Raw genomic sequence first — 12,918 nt, 5'->3', positions numbered from 1 at the left:
GCTTCATCATTGTTATAAAATAATATAGAGTACACTTATTTGTGCAATGTAAGGCAGGTTTAATATATCTTCGTGGAATAATTAATTAAAAAAAAAAAAAAATCGTGGAATAATTAATTGAAGAAAGAAAATTATTTTTTGAACATTCTCGATTGCACTTTGCACTTCAAGTTAAACACTACTTGGGGAAAGAACAAGTGTGTTGACAATGAGCTGTTGAAGTAAATAATTTGCCTTGAGTGATACAGATAAGTACTGAATTGGGTACAAGATCAATGGCAGGGTGAAGGCAGGTATGCTAAGAGTCTGGAAGAGTGCGAATGTAGTAATCATGTGATCTTGTTCGTCCCTCATGACAATATAATGTTTGATCCATGAGACTTCACAGATATGGAGTGGCATCGGAAAAAAAGAAGCGATTATAATAACTGTCCTATTTATGGTTAAAAATATATCCATCTATGAGGAGTTGTTGTAGTGGGGCGGCTTAGCCCAAATATTCAAAAGAATTGTGCATTTTGTGATACAAGCACCAAATTTGGCACAAATGTACATTAATATGTTGCGAACATTTTCAGATATTGGGCCACTTGAAATTCCGTAATTTTTTTTTTCAAATTTTTTCAAATTTCGTAATTTCAAATTTTTCGGGTGACACCGTCACAATTTCGGTCTTCGAGGCCGGCCGATAGGCAAAGTGTGACCGGAAGGGACGAGGTTCTCCTGACCACGTGGCCCTCGATCTGGGAAGCGAGAGGCGTTCCATTAGTGGACGCGCCCCTCACGCCCGACTTTTGGGCGGCCCCGGCAGGCCGTTTGTTTTGACGTTCCGTGACAGGCCCCGCACCCCCACCTCCGGGCCGACCGGAAGCTTGTGCTGAGTACATCATACCTGAACAACTCAGTGAGGCAGAACACAGCAGTGCACACCAGGGTGACCCCTTCAGTGCATAAACCAATTAACCTGTCCACTGCAGGGCATATAGAAATGAAGTTATTTTCTGCATATAATAATAATATAAGTTCAGTTCTATATAACAATTTCTGTTATCACCACTACCACTACAACTACCACTACTACAAGCTTTGTCTGGAATTTTGTGGACTAACAGACAAACAGACATACAGACAAGCTGGGATCAAAACATTACCTCCTTCCACCATTGAGTGTAGAGGTAAACATCATGGAAATTATATCATGCCCTAGATTTAATTCATGCTTACCCGTGTATTTGCTTCACTGGTTCACAAGGTCTTTTGCATACATGTAATTCAGACTCTCGTCTTCATTGCTGACCACACAATGTTCGCAACATATTAATGTACATTTGTGCCAAATTTGGTGCTTCTATCACAAAATGCACAATTCTTTTGAATATTTGGGCTAAGCCGCCCCACTATATCGGCCGGCCTCGAAGACCGAAATTGTGACGGTGTCACCCGAAAAATTTGAAATTACGAAATTTGAAAAAATTTGAAAAAAAAAATTACGGAATTTCAAGTGGCCCAATATCTGAAAATGTTCGCAACATATTAATGTACATTTGTGCCAAATTTGGTGCTTGTATCACAAAATGCACAACAGGTTTGCTATGCTGCTACACTATTGAGTGATTCTAGATTTTAGGATTTTCTCCCACCTCCTTTCTGGTCTCGCACCCTCTGCTCTTCCCGTGCCCACGTCATATTTCTGCAAGGCCGATGAAGTCCACCAACAACACCTTTCTGGTGAAAATCTCAAAATCCCGAATCACTGCTCACCTCCACTAGGGATAGAGGATAATTTGAGATGATGGTGCACTGCCAAGAAGAGTGGACTTTAACAAACTGATGAATGCAGTTTCATAAGCAGGAGAAAAGAAGAAAAAAGGAGTGGAGGTGATCACTAGGTCTGGATTTTTGGATTTGGACGAGGAAGGGGTTACTGGAAGAACAAACATAACCCAAGGGGGCAGGAGAAGGACAAAGAGTAAGCCTGGATTGAAAGAGATGAATAGAAGAGGGAACAAAACTGGGAGAGAAGCAGTATAAACAAGAGGTGCCACCAACCTGTCTGCATTGAGGGAGCAGCAGGCCCTATGTTTCTGCTTCTTCGTGGAGTAAAGACAAGTGTGAAGTCGACGCACCAGCTCATATGCAGGGGCGGTCTTAGTGATTCTGGGGCCCTGGGTGAAAGTCAAGGATGGGCCCCACACCCCTATATCCCCACCCAAGGCACTCTGAACAAAAAGAAAGTGGCCCAATTTTCACAATGCCTGTCCCTTCATGAACACACCAGAGTTTGTGATTTGATTTTACTCTATTCTCCAATATTCATCAAAACCATACAGAAAACGTCGACCTATTACTATAAAAAAGAAAATTTATATTATAATAGGAATGTAATGAGTTGAGATTAATTTGACATCTCAGTGTGAGTGGATTGTATTGGGCTCGAAAAACAACATACTCGATCTATAACTGAGAACTCTATAACTTGGAAAGAATGAGGTTAGTAAGGTGGACATGTTTTTACCTGCGAGCCCCAACATTATCGCTGCTGCTGCCGCCGGCACTTTCAACAACGCTGCTGCTTCATTCTCAGTTTTTTCTTTTGAAGAAATTAATAACTTTTTGTAAACTTTCATGTAATTTCTACTCTGATTGTATTTTTCTCGTTTTTCTGCCCCACTTGGATAATTTCCTTTCATTGCTTCTGGCTAACTTAGCCGAGGAAGGCCATAAAATAATGACAGCTCAATTGATGACGTGTGCATATCATTCTTGAAAAAAAAAAAATTACAACCGACAAATAGTATTAGCTAGATCGATCACATGTCGACGTGTAGGTGTTATTAAAAAATATATGCAACCTATGAACGTGAGTGAAATAGCTCATTTGTGAAGGGAAAGTAGACATCTGGAACTAGTCGTTGTTGGGATTTTTTCCTATCAGAGAAAATTTAAATACATTACATTAGATGAAAACACTATCAGATTTTTCATTATATACACTAGGTGATGTAATTGATGGATTCTTCAGGTGGTCATATAGTATATCACTCACACCGGGCGTTGTCCCCCTAGCCCAGCGTGGGGCCCTGGGCAATTGCCTAGGCTGCCCCATAGATAAGACCGCCCCTGCTCATATGGAAAAGCAGTTTTATCTTAACCTTTTGATGCAACCTGGTGTTACGGATTCGGCCCTAATTATTGTTGGTATTATTATTATTGTTGGTTCTCAGTAAGGGTTATTGTGGTTAAAAGGTTTAAAAGCGCTCCTGGTAAAATGTGGCCAGAAATCCGGATCATGACCCGGAAGAGAGAGGGAGCGAGGAAGAAGAGGCGTGAAAAAGAAGGAAAAAGACGATCTTGGTTGAAGCTCCGTACCGAGTGGTCGAGCGGAACTTTGAGTCCTTGAAAGGCAGTTAGAGCGATAGGTGACATCGCCGGAGAGCTGTGGAGCCTGTGTAGTCGGGTATCTGCATTGAGGGTCCGGAGTGTCCTTGCCTGGAAGCCTGGCTCGAGTGAAAGCCGTCCGCCATTTCGCCACATGCGCTACCTTCAGTGAAAAGGTTTTTGTCGCGTCGGCCGGGCATTATTCCCCGGTGGGTTGCCGGGGACGGCTGTGCAAGAAAGTGGCTTTTGAGGATTGTTAGGAGATTCGCTGATTGAACCGCAAATGTGTACGTCGGAGTGCGTCTTTGGGAGGTTTCCAATTCCACCGCTATTGTGCTGGGTGTTGGACCACGTGACCTATGGGTTGCTTCGATTGTCCACGCCTCAATTGATTGTGATCGGACATTGATCCAACGATCGCTGGAGCGAATCGACTTCGCCTTGGAGGGGTCCAGAGACATTGGGGGAGTGCTGTGAGTTTGGGTTAAAGGACTAGATAAGGTGGTACCATCTTAAAATTGTGATTGTAGGGTGAATTGCTATTATTATTTGTGTCTTGATTCCGGTGTGATTTATAATATATTACTGTTTGTTCATAACCCTTGGTGTGGTTTCATTATTGATTTGATTGATTTCAACCAAGGATAACATATCTTTCTGCCGGGGACCCTCTCGGGGTTCGGAGGTTTACCGAGACCAGGGGATAGGGGAGGACCCCGTAACACTGGCATTTAAACCTACTTGCTAAACTTTCCATCTCTGGAATTAAAGGCTTTGTCCACAGCTGAATCACAAATTTTCTCCACGTTCACAAACAGTGTGCATCTCTTGTTGGCATTTTCTTTCATATCATTTCCCTCGCGAGGTTACTGTATCAAAGAGCAGTATTATTTAGGTTTTTCTTTTATATACAGTCACGTGAAAAAGTAAGTACACCCCATGTAAAGTTTTGACTTTTTCAACATATTTCAACATACAGCTATTTGATCTTCATTTCAACAATATTGATAGATAAAGGTGAAATAATATAACAAATATCATGAAACATTTACATTTTGTAGTCCATTGTATAATTTAAATAAACATAAATGCAAATTTCGCATGTGGAAAAAGTAAGTACACCCTTGGCTCTCATAGGTGGTATTGCCCCCTTTGGCAGAAACAACCTCAAGTAGGCGTTTCTTATAACTGTCTACCAGTCTCTGACATCGACTGGGAGAAATTTTTGCCCACTCCTCCATGCAGAATTCTTTCAGCTGTGCGATGTTTGAGGGGTTTCTTGCATGCACAGCTCATTTCAAATCCCCCCACAACATCTCGATGGGATTTAGATCCAGGCTTTGACTTGGCCATTTCAGAACCCTCCATTTCTTTCTTTTCAGCCATTCCTTGGTGGATTTACTGGTATGTTTAGGGTCATTGTCATGTTGCAAGGTCCACCTTCGGCTGAGCTTCAACTTTCCGACAGATGGCCTCACATTATCCTCAAGCACCCTCTGGTACAATGAAGAATTCATAATGGATTCTATGGTGGTGAGCTGCCCAGGCCCTGATGCAGCAAAGCTGCCCCAAACCATAATATTTCCACCACCATGCTTTACAGTTGGTATCAGGTTCTTGTGGTCAAATGCTGTCTTTGGTTTTTGCCAAACATGTCTTCTGGTACTGTGGCCAAATAACTCTACCTTTGACTCATCTGTCCAGAGCACATTGTTCCAGAAGTGCTGGTCTTTGCCTAGGTGTTCATTGGCAAACTTTAATCTTGCCCTGATGTTCTTTCTGGACAGCAAAGGTTTCCTCCTGGCACACCTCCCATGTAGGTTAAATTTGTGCAGCCTCTTTCTAATGGTAGACTCGTGCACTTTGACATCAACAGTGGCAAGAGCTACCTGTAGGTCCCGTGATGACATTCTGTGGTTCTTAGAGACCTCTTTCAGCATCTTGCAGTCTGCTCTCGAGCTGAACTTGCTGGGGCGGCCTGGCCTGAACAAGTTGGCAGTTGTTTGGAATCTTCTCCACTTGTAGATAATCTTCCAGACAGTCGAATGATTGATTTGAAATTGTTTGGAGATCTTTTTAAATCCCTTCCCAGACTCGTAGACATCTATAACCTGCTTTCTGAAGGCCTCAGAGAGCTCTTTTGATCTAGGCATGGTGACGCCGCACACTTCAACAACAAAGAGCAAACCAAACTAAATGTCTGAGGTTTAAATAAGACAGGTTCCTCCAAGATCCTCTCTAACGATGTTCTAATCATTTGCACCTGAGCTGGTGCACCTGATTCTAATTTTAGGTATTTGAGGTAGTGATAAATGTCGGGGTGTACTTACTTTTTCCACATGTGAAATTTGCATTTATGTTTATTTAAATTATACAATGGACTACAAAATGTAAATGTATCATGATATTTGTTATATTATATCACCTTTATCTATCAATATTGTTGAAATGAAGATCAAATAGCTGTATATTGAAATATGTTGAAAGAGTCAAAACTTTACATGGGGTGTACTTACTTTTTCATGTGACTGTACCAAATAGATATGACATATAGATTATTTGGAAAACGATTATTTTCCTCATGATTGCTCTTTGTACCAAACATTTCGTCATACCATTGACAGACAGCAGGAACTACAACAGACAACCCACAGAAGATCATGAAATGGTTTGACCCCTGAAAAATAGGATATTTACCTGATTCAGTTTGTTCTATTTGCTGTTCCCCTATGTGTACAGTTCTCATGATGCTGGAATCCCAGGTTAAAATTATATATATATTTCATTGACTTATCCACATTTTATTAGTGTTCTTGTAATTAAAGAGTATACTTATTTGCTTGTATGAATCCTGTGTCCTCTGATGCCATGCCCCCGTTACCAGCTAGCTGGTACGCATTTTGCCAATCTCGGAAGGCTGAGTCGACCCGCCTTAATTCAACGGCATGACAGGTACTTGATTTCAAGACCCTAGGATCTTAAACCACCACCAAGCTTATAAGTATAATGATGTATAATGATGTCTCCTCATGCCATTGTGAAGCATTTAACAGAGGATGTGTACTGTATAAGCTCAGCCGTGAGTTTAAAAAAGTATATTACCTGAGTAATCCTATTTTAATTTGCGACGTTCTGGAAGAAGGAAGATCCTATGAGTTTGTCGACCTCATCAATATTTGTTACCTCTCCTTGCAGATCACATTTTCAAAGTTGGCCTTTAAAGCAAGATCGAGTGAGATTTTTTCACTAGACCATGCCTTGTCTTGGTACCTCAACTTCAAACAGTAAACGATTCAATTGAGTAAAGTTCATTGTGTAAAAGAGTGATCTCCTTTTTCATCCATTATACCACCTCCTCTACCTTGCATTCCTATATAAATGGAGGTTAACGCTCTAAGCATCATTGATGAGAGTACTCCACTCATGAGAGTACAAGGCACAACACATGTTCCTCTCACACTGTAGACAGGTAAGTAACCTCTTTGTTTTTTACTAGCTCTAAACTGGCATCGCTGGATCAATATGTCACCCTTCCCCAAGGCAGCAGATCATATACATTCATCCGGTAACCAACTCCTTACTGACTCCTCCACATCTAAGCTTTTTCCACTCGCCTTTATTTCTTTATGCCATTTTTCTCCCACCTTCAAAATTACTACCTTTTGTTTGATCACACCTTGCACTTTAATCTTTCAAAATAACATCTTATATTGAAATTGTGAACAAGATAATTGGACGAATGTTTCTCATCTTGGAAAAGCAGCGTCATCCTGCGATTGTTTTTTTTTTTTACATGCAATAAATTTTCCAATAAAATACGAAATTAAAAATTACACATCCAGTGAATGATATCACGTATATTAGACGAGGATCAAATTCCACAGCATTCATTGGGTGCCTGTGGGTATTGCAAGGCTAAGGATGATATAATTTTAAAATCCAAGAGCGGCACAGCTCAATGAGATTCTATCAGAATGGCGTTCAATCCGGGGGCAGTGTTATTTGCTCAGGACAGATTTATTTGAGTCAAAGGAAATGCCAAACGGCACATCGAATGGCAAAGAAAACCTGGGAGGACATTCTTTACATTTGCCTAGAGTCCTAGACTATTAAGAGTACTAGCAAAGGTTGTTTTTTTGAACGAATGTCCTTTAACGTGCTGGAACAAGATGGGATACAAGCACAATGGAAGTCATGCTCATTTTAAACTCGTTTCACCAGCCACAGCTGTTCAGTGCGCAGTGCAATAAAAATCGTTTTTGCTTCTCTGGTTTGCAGTAATATGTTACAAATCATCCCAAGTGTTATGAAAATAATAGTTGAACAAACACATGCAGACCATTCAACAAGCAGGACGGGCTAACATTTTATGATTGCTCAGAAATCAAAAACTGGTTCAAGTGTTAGAAATATATCCATAACAAGTACAAAAAGTTTTAATTAAAACAAAAGCCGCGTCGATGTTACACAATGCCTAGATGCAGCTGTGCCTATAACGTCGATGTTATAGGCACAGGACATTCCTATTGATTCGATTACTTGATGTTATTTTTGTGCAAAGTGAAAATATATCTCGGCAATTTCCCGTGTGTGGCGACGAATTTTAAATATATCTCAGCATTTTCCCGTCTGTTATTTCAGGCGGTGTATGACTGACCATGCCACGATTTAAAAAATATATATCTCGGCAATTTCCCGTGTGTGGCGACACGTGAACGAAGCTATGCTCCTCTCTCCACATTATTGTGACGACGTATAAATTAAATATTTCATCGTGACGATTGTCATGAAATGGACGAATTTTTAATATATCTCGGCATTTTCCCGTCTGTTATTTCGGGCGGTGTATGACTGACCATGCCGCGATTTAAACAAAATATATATATCTCGGCATTTTCCCATCTGTTATTTCGGGTGGTGTATGACTGACCATGCCGCGATAAAAAAAAAAAAATCTCAATGGACTTGAAGTTACAGGCCTTTGAGAATTCATTTCGTTCTATAAAGGGCAATTTTCATCGGAATTTCTTCCCGTTTTTTTTCAACCGAGTCTAAAACTATGTTAGCGACTGTGAAAAATGAAATTATATCGAATTTGATTTGAAATAAAACTGTGTGAGAGAGGAAGATACCACGGGCCTACAAAACAGGCCTCAAAGCTATGCGAGTTAATAAAATGGTGGATATTTGTTTATATGAAGCCTCTCCCACAATGGGTGGAGCTATGGTTCCCAGAATGGGTGGAGCTTTGAGGTTTTGTCTTCTCTGCAAGAAGAACAAGAAGAACAAGAACAACAGCAGAGGGCACTCTATGACCAGCGTCTTGCGACGCGGCTAAAAATATCACAAATAATAATGGTAGAAACTATCACTGGTGTGTCACAGGTTTGCTTGCTGATAAAATATATATTTGAGCCAAATGGTGCCAGTGTTGGAATTACAGTACAGATGTAAAAGGAAATGGACTTAATGCAATTAAATATCGAAATGAAAAGATCCGAGATATTTTGGAAGGTTTGTCTCCGTCCAGTAACAACACACAACAAAATGTGTTATTTTCATCTGGTACGGATAATTTTGCAGAAACGAATGACTCATAGCTTGTTGGATTATGGACATGTATTATACAAAAGTGACAAGGAAAAAAGATTGTTAAATATTAAATATAATTTCTGAACATGACACAGAGGACAGCAAAGTCATACATGCCTACATAAAGCTTATATTTCAAATTCATTATATTCTAAAGTTGGGGAATCAATACAAGTATGTCCAATTTATCTCAGTGACCACCCTATTTTAAAAGACTAGAAACACCCGCTCCCGTCGGGAGCATTGGCAAGTCGTGTGAGGCGTGGGGTGATTTTTTCCCTGTGCCCATGACCTCACCTTTGCTACTAACAACACGTATGAAACGTTTGGTGGAGATCGAGCCAGCGGGCCAGCCCTGTTTATTTTGTATGATTTTCAGATGTGCATACACACATATACATATATAATTGCCTTATTTAATATCGTCGGATAAAATGGGTATGGAAAAAATATTGACTATTGACAAAATTAATGATCTCTTTTCATACAAAAGAGACCAAATGGGGTTGTTGTTGTTGTTGTTGTTGTTGTTGTTGTATAGCACCGGACAATTCACTTGAACAAGCCCGCGGCACAGAGACAGCCGAGCGATCTGCCAGGAGCGACCCACATATCCCCCACATTTATGATGGTGTACCCCCGCCTTCATGAAGCCAGGGCCATAACAGAGTTAGAGAGAGAGAAAGAGAGAGAGAAAGAGGAGGGAAAGGGCCGGTCCATGTGGACCGATTGGTTCTCTGACCGTAACCGTGCTGCCCTGACGAATCCGGCCACAGAGAAGAATGGGGAAGATTTGGCCCCCGACTTACGTTTCACCATGCGAAGAGGTGCCCCCAATAGTTGTCCAAATGTGGTTATTCCTAAATATGAACTTTTCTATCACTCCCAATGTATTTTCCTTGTTTATCGGCAAAAACGAAAACAAACAACAGGCATAAAGTTATCAAAATTAGAATTTCAAAAAATTGTTTTGTAACATTCAAATTCAAGTCACAGAGAGCAAAATAATTCTTCCACACTGATGACAGCAAATGAGTCAAAAATGCCTCCATGGATTGATTCCCTTCTCAAGGGGGAGGAAGGGTCTGACATTGCCACAAAGGCTTCTAAGGCCTGTAGGCTGACTGACACCAATACTTCAACAGTTGGCACTATTTACTAGTGGGCTTTTATGTATCTTTCACAGACTGCAACCCAAACCAGAAGTAGAATTTTAACCTTCACAATGGACCCTCACATATCAAATGAATTACTGCACATCGCAACCGACAATGGAAAATAGACAAATAGCACATCAAAAAAGGCTTAAAGAGATTCCTTCAGTAAATCAAAATTCTAAATGTAAAGCATTGTGTGTATCATCATTTAACTTTTAACGTAATATAGGAAATGTTAACCATCCTTACCATGATTTTTTTGCTGTAAAATAAAATGCATTGTTGAGCTGCAAAAATAATGGCTACTATTTTCAATTAAATACATGAGTAAGGTGCATTGAAGATGAGGTGGAAGGGTAGTTCGTACGCAGCCTGCGGCTGTTTTTTCTGGGGGTGTGGCTATTTTTCTGGGGGCGTGGCTTTGCCCCCCATGACCAGTAAGCTGGTACTCATTTTGCCAACCTTGGGAGGATGACAGACTGAGTCAACCCACCTGGTGTTAACTCAATGGAACAATCCCCCCCCCCCCCTTCCCCTTCCCACGCCTCCTGCCCCCAAGCCCTCTCCCTCCCACACTTCTCCCTGCTCTCAAATGTTGTGGTTGTGTGCTTCCCCTTCTCTCCCCATCTTGTCTTCCGCTCCCTCTTTTTGTATATTTTGTTTGTCTGGTCGATTTGTTTGTGAAATAAATGTTAGCTCTTTCACGGATTCAGTATACAAAAAAAATTAAAAAAATTAATAAATAAATAAATAAATAGGCGCTCAAACTCAGGACCCGAAGATCTCAAGCCAGCGACCTTTACTATTAACACCAGGCTAAGAGGAATGATCGTTTTAAGGCCATTTTCCCCGCTAGAGTGGGGGTTAGCCTTGTGGGCCCCATGGCAATCATGGATCCCTGTTTGAGGCAATGTTTTTATGGTCGGATGCCCTTCCTGACGCCAACCCTTGGTTCACCTCTTACGATGCGCAGGGATACGGTGTACCTATTCTAAATCGGGGTACACACTGGATCATTCATCCCAGCAAGCTGGTACTCAATTTGCCGACCTCGGAAGGATGACAGGCTGAGTCAACCCCCCTGGTGTTAATTTAGTGATCGACCGGGATTCAGAACCCAGGATTCTAGGATCCCAAGCCGGCACCCTAACCGCTAAGCCAACACCAGGCTAAGAGGAAGATAAAATAAACATTTTCAACAAACTGTATATCAAGTTGTAGCATTCCTGCAAAATGTAATAATTTTCAAACGATTCATTATCATGAACATATTATCATTCGTAAAATAGAGATTAGATGATGTAAAAAATTTAGTTTGTACAAATATGCCCTTATGGCTGCAGTTCTTGGAAAGGTTGATAAATGACCCTAAGAATGAAGAAAAATATGTTCTGCTTTTGAACTTCTTTTGAGAATCATATAAAAATGCACGTATCTACTAAGGAAGTATAGGAACTTTAGTGTAATGTATATCAGAGGGTTATTGCCAGTGGAAAGAAAGGAATCCTTTACCTGGACAAGGTTTTCTCGTTCACAGGGTTTTCCAAGCGATGGATGGCAGGGCACAACATCCCGAGCGGGTAAAACGGAAATCTGTTGTACAGGCATGACCCAGAGGACGGCAAGGTGCAGGACAAACTGCACGAGTGAAACTCCAGGTCAAATGAACAGTCAAGGTTACATTGAGTAGACAAATAAACTTCCCAGGTTTGAAGTTGTGTTTACACTCTCAACGTTCTCCTATGTTAATAAAGATGGCAGTTTAAAATATATTTTGATGCAACAATCTCATTTCCTCCAACAGGATGTGGCTCATTTCATGCTGATAATCTTCACATCGCCATCATAAGTACTCCAGGGTATCCTGTGAAATTGATGGTTTCTCCGGTGAGAAATTCTTCTTTCTTCTTTGGGTTGTCAGATGTGAGGGTGAAGGGCTGATCCAAGATGAAGCCGTTTCGCACAAGGAATTAAGGCCTTCCAAGCTCAAAATCCTGCAAAAGACAGCGAAGGTCACATATTTCAGCAAATATCTCAAAACATTCAAAATATTTGATTGTATTATAAGGTATAAAACATGGCACACAAAGGTACAGAAAGGAAAGTACATTCTCTCTTCGATACAACTGCGCAGGAGATGCAAAAACCTGCAAACGTATCATTATGTGGTCTCTTAATCAAGGACACTTGCCTTATGTCGCAAATTTTATGGCCACAAATACTGTATTAAAAAAGGAAATCGCCTTGACCATGTGATCAGCAGTTTTTTTTGGAGTCAGCAGCCAATATATATTTGGCTGCTATTTCATGTCCGCAAGTCATTACTGCTGTTTTGCTAGCCCACATCAAGGAAGTGCACCATGCACTATAATCTAATGAACCCCCCTCATAACCCTAATGAACCCCCCTATATAATTGATCACAGATTGTTTTCTATGGCGCCATATTTTATTATGTAAGCGGTCGTTGTGGGTTTAAATGAAGATAGCAAAATTGATAAATGGGAGAGAAGGAGGTGGAGAGAGAAGAGTGGACAGGGGAGTGCGGCAACATTGGGAAGAGAGAGGGAGAGAGGTTTGGGAAGAGAATGGATGGAGAATATAAGGCAATGGAATGGGAAAAAAGGTTTGGGAGGATAAAGAAAGCAAAAAAGCAAGGGAATCGAAGGCGCATGTATGACACGTGCAGGGGTAGGGTCGGGGCGAGGATGTCAGAATTCCAATATATTTTCTTATTAAATAAATAAATGGTCCCAAAGGGAGGATGCCAACTTTAAATTACAATAAAACAA

At 40.8% G+C, this 12,918-nt stretch overlaps 1 protein-coding gene across 1 annotated transcript in view; it reads right to left on the bottom strand.

Moving 5' to 3' along the window:
* LOC137432521 (E3 ubiquitin-protein ligase MARCHF8-like) overlaps positions 1-12,118 on the bottom strand; it is a 191,772-nt gene extending 179,654 nt beyond the window's left edge. Inside the window, exon 1 of the mRNA XM_078783320.1 lies at positions 11,640-12,118. Within this exon, the coding sequence (XP_078639446.1) occupies positions 11,640-11,735 (96 nt within the window). The 5' untranslated portion in view covers positions 11,736-12,118. The remainder of the gene's footprint in view (positions 1-11,639) is intronic.
* Between the last annotated feature and the right edge of the window lie 800 nt (positions 12,119-12,918).

Source organism: Myxine glutinosa, chromosome 8 (assembly GCF_964187855.1).
Source record: "Myxine glutinosa chromosome 8, kmMyxGlut1.1, whole genome shotgun sequence".
Lineage (NCBI taxonomy): Eukaryota > Metazoa > Chordata > Myxini > Myxiniformes > Myxinidae > Myxine > Myxine glutinosa.
This window is presented reverse-complemented; position numbering and strand designations above follow the sequence as displayed.